Raw genomic sequence first — 19,902 nt, 5'->3', positions numbered from 1 at the left:
ATCCTCCTCCCAAATTTATGTCAGTATGAGAGAGAGTTTGGGCAAGATGAGTTCATTTGCATACTGTCTTCACATTATAATCATATAATTGCCTTTCTCCTGAAGCCACAAAGAGCCATTGAAAGCTTAAAATTAGAATTTATTTAATTGGCTTTTGCTTCTTTCTTCAGCTTTTCTTCCTGCTTGGCCCTGCACTCTTGCATTTACCAGTGCCTTGCTTCCTCACAAACCACACACACACTCACCTCTCTGGAGCAAGTTGGGATAGTGAAGTCACTAAGGTATGACTCCTAGGGAACCAGAGGTCAGCATACATCATAATCACCATCGTCACCATGGCAACCACTTTATTTGTTGAACACTTAGAGAAGATGTTGGGAGTATAGCATAGTGTGTGTGTTTCACCATCCTTCTTAGTAAAGCTTCATATCTATCTGCTGTATGAATTAGGAATGATTCTGTTTCAGGCAAGCAGTGGAGTCCTCAAAGAGTCCTGACAATTGGTCAAGGTTGCCTAGTTGGATAATGCCTGTTTCTACTGAAGACAGAAACATGATCTGGGGACCTGGAACAAAAACTTGATGAAGCAGAACTGTATTGACTCACAGACAGCCTAAGAGTAAGCCTACTGTGAGGTTCTGAAGTGCTAGATTCCTCCTTCCTGGCTCAATTCCAAATATCCGAGCTGTGAGAAAAGGAAAACAGCAAGGGGTGCTGAACCTGTTGAATCCATATTAAAAAAAAAAAAAAAAAAGCTGAAGTCTGATGCCAGCTGGGCAGAGCAGCAGTGGTAGTAGCTACACTCTCTCAGAAAGAAACAAATAGTAAGATACACACGCGCGCGCGGGCTGCTTTTTCTCAGACTTCTCTGTTTGGGCTGCTTGTTGGAAAGTGAAATCCGCACTAAGGGTTTTTTTATTCCAGTTAATCCTCCCTGTCAACACCCTGGCAGATATGCACCGTGCGTCTCCTAAGTGATTCTAAATAAAGTCAGGCTGATAAAACCAACCATCATATCCCCCTTGCCGTGATCTTTTAAATACCCAGTCACTAGCTCTTTAAACTCCTACCTCACCACAGCCACCATACTTGAAACGAGAAGGCCTATGAAGCTGCTGTCGCTCTCAAGGATTTACCAGTATGTTCATCCACTGCCTGTTGACACTTCATGAAGTATTCTTGTATGTCAAATAGAGTTTTTGACCTATAATTGATAGGTAATTTGTTTGTTTGATATATACAAGTTGATGACTTTGTAGACATCCCATTACTATACTATCAAGGTAACAGATCGTCATCACCTCTAAAAATTACTTTGTGCCTTTTACTTTTTTGTTGAAGTTTTTAATGAGGGTATATAACATGAACGTTGCTTCAAACCTTTAAGTTCCTAACACCAGGCTGTTGTCTGGAGGTGACAGGCTGCGGGTGGAACTCTAGGCTAGACTGACTTTGTATAACTGAAATTTCTTTTAATTTTTTTTCTATTGACACAGTCATTCATTCATCAGTCTGGAGAGTAATTCATCTTTACTAGAAAGGTAAACTTCTACCTTCTCCTTAAGAGATAACATGTGTCCTTCATCTCCTAATAGTCTGTATTATTTCTGCTCTTTATCTATCATGTCATTAGCCCATCCCCAGGCTTCTATCCATTGAGAGCATGGGTAGAAAATATGGCCTGAAATCATTGTCCAATTAGATGCCTTATTCCAGCACTGTGAATTGATGGACCTGGGGGCTCTCATCATTGTCAGAAGTCTCCAATAGACCATGGTGCTCATTCCTACTGAGCCAGTCATTCTCAGATCCTTTTGTAAACTGACGCTCCAGGCAACCCTCACCAATCAATACAGAATAGGATGTGAACTTCTTTTCATCAAAAGGTTCCATGAGAACAGGGAGAAGGCAAGCCGTATCCTGGGAGAAGATTGTTTGTGATGTGTACAACAAAAGATCAGCACCTAGACTGTACACAGAGAGCCTAGAAAGAAAGAAAATAAATGGTATAGTTGCTACCTTTATTCTAGAAAGATCTGAAGAGGGAAGCTAGCCTTATGTTTCCTGTTTGATGTCAACACAGCTGTGGGTGGGGCTGATGGCCCCATCTGGGTTCTGCTCTCCTGCTTTGTCCTTGAGCCACAGGAGCATATACTTCTGCTGACATCTTCATGTTCCCATGAATGGCAGGCCAGGGCTTCCAACTGATGTGGCTTCTTCTTGGCCTCTAAACTCATGAAATAGGCAAGGTCCTTAAAAGTCCTGGAACCACACAAGAGAGCCACCAAGGGATGATCCCCTGAACAAAAAGCACTGATCCAGATGCCAGACATTCTGACAAGAAAATCTTCTGGTTGTTTCTCATATCAGCTAGGATTTGGACCATAACATAGAAGACACCTGGTGAACGCAGCTGAGGCCATTTAGCTGATTCCTTACTGAAGTGCTGTGCCTTTAATGGTAAGTCCATTAAACTTCTTGTTCTAACCTCAAAATGTAGGAAAATTATTAACATGTCAATAGGCTGGACCCATTCAAAGGGACTGGATTCTCAAAGAGGAAGAAAAGCTTGGGTTGGGTGACATCAAAAATTTCTGTCTTGAACATACAATAATACTGATGTTGCCATCTTATTCTAAGAAGTAATGATGCTCCTCCCATCAGAATGGGGAAGTTGTAAGTTTGCTCATAGATTTAATGTAGCAGATGCCACCAAGTTCTTTGGTTTTCATGTCAGGCAAACCAAGTACAGGTTTTGCAAATCCTGGAACTGGAGGCCAGTTCCCTAGTCTCTGGCTTTTGCTTAACTTAATTTCAGAACCAAGTGAAGAGCACATTTTTCATGTGGCTGTTTGGGGGAAGAAATGAAAAAATAACTACAACTACCTGAGTGCAAGCACATAGGAAATATGCCTTCTTTGTTTGTAAACATGCAAGAATAATAGAGAACAAGGTATATTGTCTAAAGAGGCAGTGAGCCATCTGATAACTTTGAAAATTCACTTAAAGAAGTAAACGTTGGCAATATACTTCCAGACTCAACAGCTTGGGAGAAAGACACACATGCAAGGTGGGCATGGAGGAAGATCCATTGTCTGTGGAGAGGGACATCTCTGCAGAGCCTCTCCAGATAGATAGCCTTTATTTCAGCAGCTATAAATGGTAGAAACATCTTTCAATAGCACAGCATGCACAGAGTGAATCAACTCTCAATGATGGCCAGCAAGAGAAAGTAGATATTGTGGATGGCAGAGAGAGTGAGCAAATTACTGAGCTTTGACAAGTATATAGATTCATGTTGAGCCATGCAGCCAATATAAGCAGCAATCATAGAAAGCATGATGCTGTCATTAATTGCTTGCACCAGGCACTTTAAAGCATTCACTTCCTTAACCTGGAAAAAAAAATATTCTAATCCTCATAATACGTATCAGAGAACAGAGGTTCAGAGAGCTTTGCTACTTTATGAAGCACAGCATGAAACAGGAATTTGACTGTCTCCAAGGATGTTTTTCTTAAGACCAACTCAAATCAGGATGATGGGGACAGGATCTGAATGGAGAGCAAAGAAGAGAATGTAGGCTGCTATCAGGGATGTCCAGGGTGGTGACATCTGAAGGGCTTGTTGGCCAAGGATGAATGCAGGGCTGTTTGGGAGCAGGACTGTTGCCATGGGGAAGATAAGAGCAGATGTTAGCTGATACACCTGAGAGGCAGGCAATTGTGTGATCAGAAAGTTATGTCTAAAATCTAGGAGGACAGAGGAGTTTATCGCTGCCACAGCCACAACCACAGTCACAACTGAAGTAGAGGTGGCTGGTAGGTTATTTCTCTCCTAGCTGAAAAGTATATGCTGTTCTTCCTAATCTTGGATGATGATCTCTGAAATCGCTTGGAGGAGGCTTTTCCCAATGCTGCAGGGTTTACAGCTCCATCCTCTCCCACCAAAAGGGAGTGGCATAAATAATTACCATTTTCCTTCCCAGAATGATACTGGCAAAATATATATATTAGCAGATATAATTGTCTGACACTTGGAGGAAGTGTTGTTGCAAAAAATAGGAACCCATGAACAGGGTAGGAGAGGAAAAACACCTGCCTCCCTCTGCTTCCTGAAGCTCTTAATTTGAAGACAAGAGTGTTTTGGTCCTCAGATGCCTGAACTATTTACAGATGTATTTATAAATGTGCAAGACACCATTTCTAGGTTCTAGGTTGTTAATTCATCACTTCTCACCACTTCATCTGCCTCCTAAAACAAGTCTTCCTTTGACTGATAGTGGAACTTCAGAGACGGAAGAACTGTCGGGGCACCCAACCCACTCAAACCCAATTTCTACATAATAGCATTTCAAATAAAAGCTACTCAGAGACCATGGGGAAAATCCTCCTCACCACAGTGGGGCTTTTCTAAGCAGAGTCAGACCATTGCTCCTCTATCCACAAACCAAGCCTCTCCTCACCACAGGCCTTTGTGCATGCTCTGTGTATCACGCATGCTTGATCATATCCATTCTGCTTTCATTGCTACGCTGGATACAGCTTGATGGGCTCATGAAGACTGACCATTACATTGTGTAGGAATTTTACAATTGGTTATTAAATGGTTCTGTTATTGAAAATAAATACATAAACTCGTAGACACGTTATATTTAAAAAAACAAAGGGAATAAATATTTACAGCGCATTATTCATGATTGTTTTCACTAAGTTGCAGCACTATCTGTATCTCTTGAGTCATTTCTCCAGGATAGAATTGCATCATAATGGTGCTGGCTGCACTTGTCTTCTTGACTCCATACATAGACAGTGAGCACTAAGAGCTTGAACTCAGCCATACTGGGAACATTTCTACCATGGAAACTTGCAAATCTAACACACCAGGGGTGATGTTTCTGTTTCTCTCCATAGGGACCCTTGTTCATCTAGAGCCACTCCATCTAACTCCCTTCCTTGTACGTATTCTCTCAGATCCTACTCCAGGTTAGACTTACATGTGATGTGACTTCATAGGTTTGGATTCCTTTCTTAAATGACTTCTATAATTACTCATTAACAGTGAGCGTCACTTATTAAATATGTAGGTTCTATATTCAATGTAAGCAGATTTCTTCTTTTATTTCTCACTGTGAGCTCATCAGATTTTCTCAACAAACAATGGTACAGTTAATATCAAACTTACATTATCAAAAAAAAATTAACTTGTGTAGGGAACCCTACTGCCCTTTAAGGGAGAATGATAATTTGTTCCTAATGGATACAGGAGAGTTCTTCCTAGGAAGATGCTGACTTCATTTGCAAAGTCACTGATATAAGCACTTCTAAAATTTTTATTAGTATATCTCCATTGCACATATGGACTTCATATTGACAGTTCTTTCAAGTATAGCATGCCTTTTGACCATGTTCACTTCCCAATGCTCTCTCCTGTCTTCACTACTTCTCCACCCCCACCTTCCTCCAAACTGTGTCATGCCATATATATATATATATATATATATATATATATATATATATATATACAAATATATATGATTTTATGTATCTATGCACTGCCTAGAATCTACAAATGGAAGAGAATTTATGATATTTGTCTTTATAAGGATGGCTTATTTTACATAATATAAAATGATCATGAATTGCGTACATTTTCCAACAAATGATGTGATTTCACTCTTCTGTATGTCTGAAGACAATTCCCTTGTGTATATACATCACATTTTCTTTATCCAGTTATCTGTTGATAGACATCTACCTTGATTCCACAACTCAGCTGTCTCAGAAAACAAAGATGCACAAGTATCTCTCTGTTGTGTTGACTTTGGTATAGTCTCATGAATGATCTAGCTGCGTCATAGGAAAGTTTTATTTTTAGGTTTTTGGAGGAAAATTTCCATATTGGTTGGAATAATTTACATTCCCACCAGCGATGTCTAAGGTCTCTTTCCCTATTGTCCCACCAGCTATTTGAGGCTGAAAGATGAGTCCTGAAGACTTACTGAAGCCAAGGCACAGAGATAGTAGCTAAAAACCACTAGGTAAGAGGAGTTAATGCACAGGTAGCTGGCTGGAGGCTTGAGAATAAGGAACAGGGAACCATCCCAGGAGGAAGACCTTGTGAGTGTGTAGCTAGAGTGTCTAAGGAAAACACTGGCTGCTGGTCCTTTTCAAGTTTTTGTGATGTGATGTAAATGATTTTTGACTTCAGTCTTCCTAACTAACCTTAGTGCTCTGTGTATATGAGTATACATTGACAGAAGTGCTGTTTCATATTTAGACACTACATGGGATAGAAACAGAAGATATGTCACAAAATTTTATAAATGACAAGTGACACATATAAGAATTATGAGGCATATGAGAAGTCTTAATGACCTATATTTCTAGTTCATGAAGCATTTGAGATTGGTAGGTTAGTTGGTTGGTTAATTTTTTTTTTCAAATCTTAAGTCATTTAGATACTAGCATATAACTATTTCTATGGTGGTTCTATTCCTAACTCTAGAGAGTAGAATATACATCATTTTCAGCTTAAAAGCACCTTTGAAATCAGGAAAAAGGAAACTCGGAACCAGCCAAACATGTGTTCAAATGCATGGCTAAGAATGCACTGCATGGCTGATACCAAACACTGTCAGAGAGATGGGATGGGCTCTGGTGTTCTCCAGCACAGCAGGGTGGACATCATTCACAATGACCTATTGGATGGTTCATGAAAAACTAGGAAGAGTAGGAAGAATCCATGCATAGCAATGATAAGGAGGGGGCACATCAATCATTCTGATTTGGTCAGTGCCATCACTGACATGCACTGAAATGTCACACTAAATTTCATAAGTATGTGCAATACTGCAAGTTAATCAAAACTACTTTTATACATTTGAGACAGGAAGACCTTCACTTAATCATCATATATTGCATTCATGTAATGAATGATCATCATACTTCATAAATACGTACAATTTAGATAATAATTAATGAATTATATATAGCTATAAAAGTTAAATAATCAGCCATTTCAAGGCCATTATACTCAACTAGCAAGAATTAATAGAGTCTAAAGTGACTGAGAAGCCAGGCATGGGGAGGGGTCATATTTTGAAACACTTCGGCATAGAGAATTGTTTCTAGATTGATCTGGAAGGTGGAGAAAACAGAAAAGTCCTCTAATGATTTCTGGGTAAGGAACCTAAGTGGTAGTGAAGACCCTTAGTGAAATAGGAACAATTGCAGGGTGCCTGAGGGCAGAAGTCTGTAGGAGGTTCAGTAATGCCAGGAAGCCACAGGTGGGGACAAGGCAGATCCCTCCCACCACAGGTGAGTTCCTGAAATTGAGAGGAAGAACCACTATCCCAGCCAGGTGGTTTCTACTCTACCACTTAGGCTGTGCTACCCAACTTCCTGTTGGTTTGTTTGAACAAGCATAGGGGTTTGAGTCATATCAACATTTGCCTGTATTTCCAGTCTCTTCCTTTTGAAAATAACAAATGCCAGTTAATTATATCAGCTTCAGATTGCATATGCTTACTGGTCTATGGGAAGTTTTCCAACACTCATTTTTCATTTCTTACTGACTTAACTCTTTCTTGTTCGTAAGAACTATACACTAAGCATTAAATGTAGAATGATCAAGCAAATGTCATGAGGAAACAGGCAATGTGGACAGGTAATAATAAACTATCACTTTTCCAAAAAAGAAATATCATAGTACTTATAGTTCAAAGGCTTAAGCAATATCACAAGCAAATCACGACACCAGGCAAGCACAGCCGCATGTGACCCAAAAAGCCATTACAAGGTAAGAAACTATTGTCAAGTGGGACACAAAAAGGCACATTCAGAATAGGGGAGCAGTTGTGATCATTTAGTATTGATCCAAATATCTGAGTATGAACATACAATATGAACAGCAATAAAGTAATCTTTGGAAATCAACAGAAATTACAATGTATAACATGCACATGGGTTAAAGTTTATGGAAGAAAACATGTTCTCTAGAATAATTAATTGCTCAATAATATGAAAAAATATGCATATTTCTAGAATGCAACAAGGAGAGAAAGGTATCACATATACATGTGTGCAGTACTGAGTCAGAAAAGAGGAAAGTGTGGACCAGTAATCACCCTGGAGGTGAAAACCCATCACTATCTGTACATTGACAGATTAAGCCTGAGCATCATTTAAGAACTGGTCTGAGTTATTTCTCAGCACTGGGGCCAACATACTTTAGTATAAAATACCATAGATTGATATTTACTCTTCCTAACTGAATAGCAGAACAGCTCATGAAGAGTTGTAACATTTGTGCATCTTCTAAACACAGCTAAGTTTAGGAAAGACAAGCAAGTTTGGTGAAAGCATTGTATTGGGGCTCCTCCATGTCAGCTCCATGGACATTTAGACTTCGTCAGTTCTAGACTGTGCATTTCTGCCCTGTGCATTATCAGTAGGACCCCTGGATTGGATCACTAGGTGCCAGCATCCCTGCCTAAAGTCTGACAAAGACACTTGTTACAGACATTGCCAGAGATCCACAAGGAAGCATAATCTCCTTAGCTGTATTGAAACATCTGCCCATATAAATGTCTAGTCTAGTAGCCTTCAAGCTTGACCATCTACCAGAATCTCCTTAGAGAGCTTATTTTAAAAGCAGTCCCCTGGGCCCCAGCCCCAGCTCTTCCAATTCACTAGAATTGGGGTGGGGACCGTGAATTTGATTACGTTATCAGCGGTAATGTTGGTGACAGTGATTCTGCTATCACACATTGAAAGCCACCTCTCCAGCTCATCTCTGCTGCCTTCTATGCCCTTATTCACACCCTGGCCTTTTCATCTTTTCATTTCTCTAGTGATAAACAACTTGGCTGTCTCTACTCCTCTGTTTCCAGTCAGCATGCTTACACCTGTCCCAAATCACATGATGGGGAGGCTTTCCTAGGTCTCTACCCTGGGTAGCATTTCAGGCTCATGGGCTCCATGCATATTTCATTTGAGTAAGTCCTGCCCGATCACTCTGGAACTAACCTGGCTATGCTCCCACCAGCTGTTCACAAATAGCTTATCCCCCCTCAAAAAAAAAAAAAAAAAAAAAAAAAAAAAAAAAAAAAAAAAAAAAAGATAAAAGCTACAAATCAGGAAGTTAATTCAGTTGAACTTCCCCCACCCCTTTCTATTAATATAGTGAGTAAGTGAAGAGTCTGGGTGCAAGTCCCACCTTGCTGGTTATCTACGAAATGATCTTTAAGTGGCTTTGAGTCTGACCACAGAATTTTCCAGTGTTCAAACTGACCTTTAGCAGTCAACCTCCCGAAAAGCATTTGCTTACCCCACCAGGGTTCCACACACCTAAACTGAAAAAAACTAATTATATTGCCAAGAATTTTGACAGTGCAAACTGAGTAAAGGCATTTTCTCTTTAGGAATTATCCACATACGTGGTTGGCCATCCTAAGTCTAATGCCCTTGTACTGTGGTCTAAAAATCAACTCTGCAACTCTTTTGTAGCAAGAATCTTAAAAGGTCTTATTAGTAGAAGAAAACCTGGAGCCAGGTATTGGGGTGAATTCTGAAATATCAGAGAAGCAGAACAAGCCACAACCACCTCACTTCGCCAATTCCTCAGGTGATCCTGTTTCCTCAGACTGGATACCTCTGAGTCCTCTTCCAAATGGATCTTAGCTGAACTGTGCTGCTCAAAGCCTAAAAGCTTAACCAGGCTATAGTTCCTCATCCTCACACCTTAAATACTTTTCTGCTTCCTGCCATTACTTCCTGGAATTAAAGGCTCACTTCATGGGATTAAAGGTGTGAGTCACCATGCCTGGCTGTTTCCAATGCGGCCTTGAACTCACAGAGATCTGGATGGATTTCTGCCTCTGAAATGCTAGGGTTAAAGGCATGTGTGCCAACATTTTCTGGCCTCTATATCTAATGGCTGTTCTGTTCTCTGACCCCAGATAAGTTTATTAGGGTACACAATATTTTAGGGAACACAATACCACCACACTCTTTCCCTGTTCCTGCTATGAAAGCCTGTGGTTTCTGCCATGAACTCTGCAGAGAAGGATTTCCAGAACAGTTCTATGCATGAATAAATATTTATAGATTTTTATCTTTGGCTCCAAAGATATCTATTGCTTGTTGGTCCAATAGCTATAATGTGACCTACCATATTTTACACCTAATCCTTTACCAGAAAGGTTGAATGTCCCATCTAACTTCTGTATCAGTTATTTTTGGTTGTTGCTGTTACAGAATGTCTTATAAAACAATCTTAAGGAAGGAAAGGGTTATTTTGGTTCACTGTCTAAGGGTCCAGACTATCATGGTGGGGAATGTGTGACAATAGGAGCAGCCCTCACTGTGAGGGCAAAGCATGGATAGGCTGGTCTTGTGGGGCCAAAGTCAAGGAAAAAAATAATGAATAGTGGTGATCAAGTTGAATTCTCCCCCTTTTTTTCTGTTTTACTTAATCTAGGACTCCATCCCAAGAAATGGTGTCACCTATATTTAGTGTGAATTTTCCTTCTTCAGTAAAATCTCTATGGACAGGCCATCACAGACATACTCAGACATGTGTCTTTTAGGTGATTCTAAATCTAATCGAGTTGACAATGGCGATGTGCTATTTCAACCTCTGCCCCTGTTTGGTAACACCAGACATGCATTGTCATACTCCCATGAAAGTCAAGGCTCATAATGAGGGATTCTAAGTAACATGGTTTATAAGGGTAAAGCTAAAATTCTGTGCACATATTCTCAATCCACCTTACTATTGGACAGCTCTGGGCTTCAGCTTCTACCCCTATATTGTTAGAAGGTTGGAAGGGGTTGTATTGAACCTGTAGTGGTAATGATTTTATAGTTAAATTCTTAGTTGTATCATATTAGGGTTCAAGTGTGTCCCCCAGAAATTCCCAAGTTGGAGCCCTAACCTCCAGCACTTCAAATGTGACCTTACTTGTAAATAAAGTCACTCTAGACATAGTTAATATTAAGTCATAAGGAAATAGCATGAACATCTAATCCCATTGGTATCCTTTTTTTTTTTTTTGAGATAGGGTTTCTTTGTGCAGCCTTGGTGGTCCTACAACTCACTCTGTAGACCAGGCTGACTTCATACTCAGAAATACATCTGCCTCTGCTTCCTGAGTGCTGGGGTTAAACACGTGTGCTACTACATCCAGCTAATCCCACTGGTATTCTTATACTGAGAGGAAATTTAAACGCAACACACAAATAGGAAAACAGTAAGAGAATGAAAGGAGAGCCCTGGATGGGTGTAGTGGAATCCAAAGAAAGACAAGGATGTCAATAAACCTGCAAAAACTAGAAGCTGAAACAGGTTCTACCTCAAGATGTTCACAGAAACCTACTCTGTTCTTCTCTCCATTTGGACTTCTGGCCCCCAGAATTGTGATCTGATAAATTTACGTTGTTCTGACAATTTGTTTTGTGGTACTTCAGCCTTACTGTCCTAGTTTTGTTGGGCTTCATCACTATAGTCCTAGGAAACCAGAGCACACAAGATATACTCGTACAACCCCACCTGTAAGCCTCTTCCTTGTAATCTTAGTTCCCTGGACTGCACCTATTCTTGGCTTGGAGGATTTCCAAGCAAAGCTATTGCTTCAACCTAAAATTTTATTCCCAAAGCCACATCTGATTTATATATCTTCACACAATATTGAGAATGTCTTGAGATGCACTGCTCCACACACAGCATATGGCAAGGAAAAAAACAGATACAGCCTCTGCAGTGGGGCTTCTGTCTAATAATGGAGACAGGAAGCAAGCTACACATGTGAGCATCAAGTCAAGAAATGTATATGTTATTCTAAAGGTGAGCTAAGCAAAATAGAAAGCAAGGAAAAAAGATTAGAACTCAGAAAGGAAGGCTATGAAATAAGATTGGTATAGACAAGAAGATAAGACTTGAATAAAGTCATGAAAGAGGGGCTAATGGCAGAATATTCCAAGGACACATACTAGTGAATGCAAAGATAAAAAGCATGTCTAAGTAGCAGCAAAGAGAGACAGTGGATCAGAGTGGGAGAGAAAGATCTACATGATCTGTAGAACAATTTGTACTTCTATCTGTATTCGTGGTGTTATCTACAATGAAAATTATATACTATGCAAACCTCTGTACAGTTTCCACCTTGACAAATAAAGATCCTAAGAACACACTCCAGACCTGTGTTTTCTGTTCTAAGTTATCTCACAAAGCAGCTTATACCATCAACAAGGCAGTATTCCTTGCTCAAACAGAGGCCTACTAACTCCTGAAAAAAACTCATAGAGTTCATCTAGACATAATAACCAAAGCACACTAGCCTACCTCCTCCCTCTCCCCCTGACCCTAAGGAGATCCTCAGTCTATTGCAGAAAGCAACAGAATTCAGTGAGCATTTATTATCATGACCTAACCAGAAGAGACATCGGGATCCAGGATCTAGTAATTTCCAAATAAACTACTTCAACATACATTTATCATCTACTGTATACCAGAAAGTAGTATGTTATTAGTAACATTATTGCTGTTTGAGGTCACAATAGAAATAGTCTCTACATCAAATACTGAATGAAGCAGAAGGAAATCCTCCCCAAAAAAGACTTGTCATAACGCATAAGAGCTAGAATTTCAGCCATGCATAGTACCCCATGCCTTTAATTCCAGCACTTGGGAGAGAGAAGCACATCAGTCTCTGAATTTGAGGCCAGCTTGGTCTAGGACATTCAGGGAGCCAATTATCATGACCTAATCAGAAGAGACATAGAGTTCCAGAACAGCCAGGGCTACACAGCAAAACCCTGTCTCAAAACAAAAACAAACAAAAAACAACTATCATTTCTTCACTCTACCTACATTCCAAATAGATTTCTGTAATATATTGGGTGTTATTTTTCTTAACTCATATCAATGCTAAGACAAGAGTCAATTTGCGTCTATAGGTCAAAAGAAGAGAGATCTGAGGAGCTCATAAGTTTCCCAGAGTTGTCACAACCATTAACTGGAAAAGAGAGACATCAAACTGTATGAATTGGCTCCCTGAATGTCCTAGAAGCACTCTGCTGGCATGTGATCAGAACCTAAATAAGTGTATGTTTGCTCTGTGGGAATAAAGTGTATTCTTCTGCATAGTAAATGGAAATCATCAAAAGACAGAGTGATGGACCACTGGCTTTACAAGTTGAGGAAGAATTCAGATGAAGCAACAAGAACACATGCAGGAATAATGAAAAGTACCATGAACCTGAGCTAATAGAAGGCAGAAAAGAAAGATGGAGCCATTTTGGAGCCTGAGGGTTCTCGATCATAAGCTTGAATTTTATGCTTTGAGTACTCAAAATGTAATCTTGTTAAATACATGCTTTGACAGATCCTTTTACACAGACTTAGCAAATTGTCCTCTTTTCCTGTTCTATACCCACCTTGTCTTCTGTCACCTGGCTCTACAAAGATATTTCCCTTATGTGGCCAATAGATAGTCATCAATGGCATGTATATTCATGTTTATGGCAAAAATTACAGTAGACTTTGCAGCTGTAATAGGCATCTATCAACATTAGCTGGTTGACCACTTGGTTGATTTGATTGGTTGGTGTGTGAGTTGGTTGGTTGACTAGTTGGTTGATTGACTAGTTGGTTCGTTGGTTGACTGATTGGTAAATTGATTGGTTGGCTGACTGGTTAGTTGTTTGTTTATTGGTTGGTTGGTTAGTTGGTGGGTTGGTTTGTTGATGGGTTGATTGGTTGGCTAACTGGTTGTTTGATTAGGTGGTTAGTTGACTGGTTGGTTGTTCTAGCTGGTTGGTCAGTGGGTTGGTTTGCTGGTTGATTAAGGAGTTGTTTGGTTAACTGGCTGGCTATTTGATTGTTTGATAGATTAACTAGCTAAATGACTGACTGGTTGGTTGGTTGGTTGGTTGGTTGGTTGGTTGGTGGGTGGGTTGGTTGGTTGGTTGGTTGGTTGGTTGGTTGACTAGCTGGTTGATTGGTGGACTAGTTGGATGGTTGACTAATTGGTTTGTAGACTGGCTGGCTTGTTGGTTGGTTGGAAGATTGGCTGGTTGGTTGGTTGGCTAGCTGGCTAGCTGACTGGCTAACTGGAAGGTAGGCAGACTGTCTGACTCGCTGCCTGGCTGGTTAATTGGTTGATTGGTTAGTTGGTTGGTTGGTTGGTTGGTTGGTTGACTGGTTGATTGGTTGACTGGCTGGCTGGATGCTTGCTTGGTAGATTGGCTGTCTGCTTCATTGCTTGGGTGCTGGCTCATTGTACAGTGTAGCTGGTTGATGTAATATATAAATAAATACCTTTGATCTTTCTAAATCAGATGCCATGTCATACAGCTTCTTGATTCCACTGGTCCCAGTGCTTATTGTAATATTATTAATAATTTCTATTTAAGGTAAAGAATAAATGAACAAATGAATTATTTTATTTATAAATGAGTAGGTCCTTAATATATAAATGACTCAGCTAATTGTCCTTATCAACAAATGAATAAAATAATGAATTTCACCTAGTCTATTCTATCCATTCATTGCATTCAGGAAAAAACAGATTTTTGCCTGCACTTACTATATTAGCTCTACGTTTCATGCAAGTCATAAGTTAACCTATATCCTGAGGAAAGAATGATACTCTTTTCACTTTTCCAATTTAATTTTTTATTCAGATAACTGTGAAGTTCCATATAGTTGTAATAAGTAAGACAGAGCACTCCAGTGAGTCTTTCACAGTATTCCCCAATGGAATCACCTTACAAAGTTACAACACAGTGTCATCACCATGATGTGGACAGAGAATCAAGACAAAGAACCCTGCCATCACTACAGGATCTATCTTGTTGTCCTTTCCTGGCCACACTAACTCCTTTCCAGCTCCCCTTCCCCCTACTCATGGGAAAAACTTGTCTGATATTCTCCACAGTTTTCTATTTCAGAATGTCACATTTATGGAACCGTAGAAAGAAAACTTTAAAATTTACTTTTTTACTAAATACAATTATGAAAGACTCATCTGTGCTCTATATGTATCAATAATTCATTCTTTTCATTGCTGAGTAACATTTGACAACATGAATACAGTTTATTTATACTTTTGACTCATCAGAGGTTGAGTATATCATTTCCTCTTTGAGGCTATTGTGAGTCAAATTACATAGGTCTTTGTATGTTTCATGCCATTAGAGTCATCTTGCAGAGTATCTATTCTATTTACATACCCCAGAGCAATGCATGCTTGATCCAGCTTCCCTGTATCCTTGTTATCATTTGGTGTTGTCACTAATGTTTGTTATGTGTGTGTTGTTCAGTTCTTCATTTTCTTCTTTCTTGTGATTTTTCTGTACTTGATCACATTTTCATGATGTGGTAGAGATAAAGTGTCACAAGACAGGAGTAGCTGGTCTAATAGGTGTGTAGTGATGGCTCATTACAATATGCATTGCTCTCTCAAATGCCTTTGAGTATCTTTCCACATGCCACTGTGCCATCTGTACATTCTCTCTGAAATGTCTCTTCATGGCATTATCCATTTCTAACCAGATGTTTTTTCTTTTGAGTTTGGAGAGCTCTTTGTATCTAGATACTAGTTCTTCAGATACGTACTTTGCAAATGTTTCCTTCCAGTGTGTAGCTTGCTTCCTGTTCCCTTAACTGTACCATTCATAATTTTTTAAAAAATCTTAATTTTTATCAAGTCCAAATGTTCCATTTCATTTATGAATGGTGATTTGGGTGTCACATTTTTGTTATCTTATCATAACCTTTTATCTATCAGATTTGTCCAACTTCTTTTTCTAAAAGTTTTAGTTTTATGGTTTTTTGCATAAAATGGGAGGATTTGGTCAAAGTTTAACTTTCCCATGTAGGATGCTTTTGCCTCATCACCCCATTGGCTGAAAGGTGCTTTTTTTTCCAGTGCTTTGTTTCTGTACTGTGGTCAAAACATAGGAGGAAGTCTCTGTGGGTTTATTTTATTTCATGATTCTATGTATCTATCCTTCTGCCAACACAGACTCAATTACTGTCTTGCTGTCTTATGGTTAAGAAATCTGATCCCTGGGGCTGGAAAGATGGCTCAGCAGTTAAGAGCACTGACTGTCTTCCAGAAGACCTGAGTTCAATTCCCAGCACCTACATGGCAGCTCACAACTGTCTATAACTCCCTGTACTAGGGGATCTGACACCCTCACACAGACAGACATACATGCAGGCAAAACACTAATGTACATAAAATACAAACAAATGAATTATTTTTAAAAATTCTGAGAAATTTGATCCCTACATTATTCTTTTTTCTTTCTCTCTAAAATCACATTATTATAGTTTGTTTGCCTTTCCATACACAGTTTAGGATACTCTTGTCTATACCTTCAAATTTCGGTAGGATCTTGATAATAATACTATTAAACCTATATGTGAGATTAGAAAGCACTAAGTTTATGAGTATGTTGAGTCATTCCATCCATGAACAGTATGTATCCCCATTTATTTAAATGGTAATAATACTGTAAAACCTGTACATGAGATTAGAAGGCGCTGAGTTCTTGAATATGCTGACTCTTCTCATCTATGAACAATTTGTCTCTCCATTTATTTACTTCTTCTTTGATGCTTATATCATCAGAATTTTCAACTTCTAGTATATAAATCCTACACATATTTTCTTGGATTTACAGATAAACGTGTTTTTTGTTTTGTAATGCTTTTAAGTTACATTTTATTTTTGCTTTCATATCAACATGTTCAATGCTAATGCATATAATGTGCTTTTTATGCATATCTTCTATGATTGGACCTTGGTAAACTTGTTCATTAGACGATGTTCTGTAATTTGCTTAAATTGCTTTATTAAAAGTTATATTATGCATGCATATGTACAGATAGTTTTATTTCTCCTTTTCTCTGTGTGACTTTATTTTCATTTCCTGCCTCATTAAATTGGCTGGAACTTCCAACACTAAGTTTAATAACAGGGGTGGGCTGAGGCACCCTTGCTTTGTTATTTTTCATTTTTTGTTTCATAAATGATTTTCACACCATAAATTTTGATCATATTCTTTGCTCTCCCATGAGTCCTCTCAGATCATTCCTACTTCCCCATCCAAACAACTTTATTCTTGCTCTCACTCTGTCTCTGCCTCTGCTTCTGTCTCTCTCTGTCTCTCTGTCTCTGTCTCTCTTACACATACACACACACACACACACACACACATACCAGGAAAAAAAGAAAATCAAAACAGACAAACTTTAAAAAGGAAAATCAGTAAGACAAAAACACCAAAATAAAACAAATAACACACACACACACACACACACACACACATTCGAGTCCATTTTGTGCTGGCTAACTACTCTTGGGCATGGGGCCTGTCCTGGAGTGCTATTTATATAGGTAAAGATATACTCAATTAAAGAAAACTGATTTTCTCTTTCCAGCAGGTATAAATCTCAAATATCTTATTGGGTAAGCTTTATGTCCTTTATGTCCACTCCCCCTCCTTAGTGATGGGATTTTGTCTGGTTTGAACTTGTGCAGGTCTGTGTCAGCTCATGTGTACATCAGTTCTTTTGTGTCTGGAAGACACTGGAGTTATCCATAACCAATGGCTCTTAGAATTTTTTTGCCTTCTCTTCCACACAGATCCCTGAGCATTTAAAATGGGGTTGATAAAGACACCCCATTTAGTGCTGAGTGTTCAAAGTTTCTCATTCTCTATACATTTTCCAGTTGTGGGTGTCTGTGTTAATTACCATCTACTGCAAGAAGATGCTTCTCTGAAGGGTTGATCAATGTTCTACTCACATATAGTTACAGTGATATGCCATCAGGAGTCATTCTATTGCTACACTCCCTTAGCAGAATAATAGTAATAGGTTTCCCCTAGGCCTATGGCCTATCTTGTCTCAGGTTCTTGGACATTTTAGCAGTGTCATGTATGGGTTCCATCTCGTAGAGTGGGCCATCTCATCTCATCCAATCAAATGGTGGTTAGTTACTCCCGAAACATTTGTATCACAATCTCACCAGTATATTTGCTGTTATATGTTGAAGAGTTTGTAGTTAGACGAAACTGATCATTACCTTTCTCCTCCAGTAGCGTGTAAAGTACCAGCTAGCACCATGCATGCTAGTCAGTAGGGGTGATGCTTCTAGTTGAAAAATAGCTTGATTTCTCCCTGCCTTTCTTGTTCTTGATCCCGAGGAGAGGACATGAAAGCTTTCATGATGAAGTATGATAGTAGCTGTAATGTTTTGTTTGTTTGTTGAAGAAGGTCCTTTCTACTTCTACTTTTCAAGAAATTTTTATCATAAATATGTGTTGAACTTTGTCAAATGTGCAGTCTATGTAAATTGATTTCATCACATGATCTTTCTTTTTTTAGCATGCCAATGTGGTTTGCTACACAGACTTAGTTTCTGTTGAACCACATTGCATCCTTGCAATACATCCTAGTAGATCATGGTATATAATTATTTTTATATATTGCTGGAGTGGATTTGAGAATATTTTGAGGTAAATTTCTGCATAGGTGCTGCAAAGTGATCTCAGTTAACTAACTGGCTGTGCAGGTCTGATGACCTGAGTTCATACGGACAAACATGGATGTTGGTATCTCTAAACACAGTGCTCCTACAGTGGGATTCACAGGTAACAGAGCGAAATACAAGAGACCGTGTCTTCAACAATGTACAAGGTAAGGACCAACACTGGAGGTTTTTCTTTACTGCCACACAGGTGTTGTGCTTCAAGCATGCCCACACTCTCACATACCACACAAAAAAAAGGTTAAAAAAACTGTATGTGTATTCACAAAGGATATTCCCATGTTGTTTTTGATTTAGTATTGTTTGTGCCACTTTGGGCACCAGGGTAGTCCACTCATCATAACGTGGACTGCAGAGCTTTCCTTCCTTTTCTGTTTTCTGGAACAGATTGTGTAGATTTAGTGTTAATTCTTCTTTACAGCTTGGTGGAGTTTGCAAGTGAAACCATCTGCACCTAGAGATTTACATTTTAAAATAACATATCAACACATCTGATTTCCTTCGTGTTTACAGCTATGGTCAGATTATTTCATGATGGGCAAACACTGTGCTTTGTCCTTTTGAACACTAGGTTGCATTGCCTCAATTAGGACATCCACATCAGCATTGCGCGCAATAGGCTCCTGTTGTCCGTCTGATGCCATGGGGCCTGTAGCAATGCTTCCTCTCTCATTACAGCCAGTGGTCACTTGTAAAAGTTTTTCTTCCTTTCACTTGCTTAGTTTTTCTAGAGTAATTCTTAAATTTTAGTGCTCTTTAAATTGTTAAATCTCATTATTCTTATTAACTATATTAATAATACAAAATAATGGGTTTGTTGTGGCAATTTCATACTCTAATATAAGGTGCTTTGATGGTATTAAACTCTACTCCCTACACTTGTCCCTGCTTCTCCCTGGGTCTCCTTCCTAATCCCCTTACACATTCATGTCCTTGTTTTTCTCTCTTATTTTAGTTTCACAATTGAGAGGAAACATGATATAGGACTTTTGGGATTTGGCTTACTTTATTTTACATGATGAGTCCAAGTTTCATCCATGTTCCTACAAATGACATGACTTCTGTGTGTGTGTGTGTGTGTGTGTGTGTGTGTGTGTATGTGTGTGTGTATGTGTGTGTGTGTTTATGTGTGTGTTTGCATATATGTGTGTGTTTTGTGAGTATATACATATGTGTGTGTGTGTGTGTGTTTCTGCATGTGGTTTGTGATTGTGTCTTTGTATGTTTGTGTGTATGTTTATGTGTGTTTGTGTATATGTGCATGTATTTGCACATATATATGTGTGTTTAGATGTGTACGTGTGCATTTGTGTATGTCTGTATATATGCATTAATGTGT

The 19,902-nt window shown here is 39.0% G+C and overlaps 1 protein-coding gene across 1 annotated transcript in view; it reads left to right on the top strand.

The window, feature by feature from the left end:
* The first annotated feature begins 341 nt into the window (after nucleotides 1–341).
* The window catches only part of Clnk (cytokine dependent hematopoietic cell linker), a 222,377-nt gene continuing 202,816 nt past the window's right edge, over nucleotides 342–19,902 (top strand). The window contains exon 1 of the mRNA XM_059275808.1: nucleotides 342–2,460. Coding sequence (XP_059131791.1) covers nucleotides 2,458–2,460 — 3 coding nt within the window. The 5' untranslated portion in view covers nucleotides 342–2,457. The remainder of the gene's footprint in view (nucleotides 2,461–19,902) is intronic.

This window comes from Peromyscus eremicus, chromosome 10, assembly GCF_949786415.1.
Source record: "Peromyscus eremicus chromosome 10, PerEre_H2_v1, whole genome shotgun sequence".
Lineage (NCBI taxonomy): Eukaryota > Metazoa > Chordata > Mammalia > Rodentia > Cricetidae > Peromyscus > Peromyscus eremicus.
Note: the sequence above shows the minus strand (reverse complement) of the source record. Positions and strands in the feature narration are given on the sequence as shown.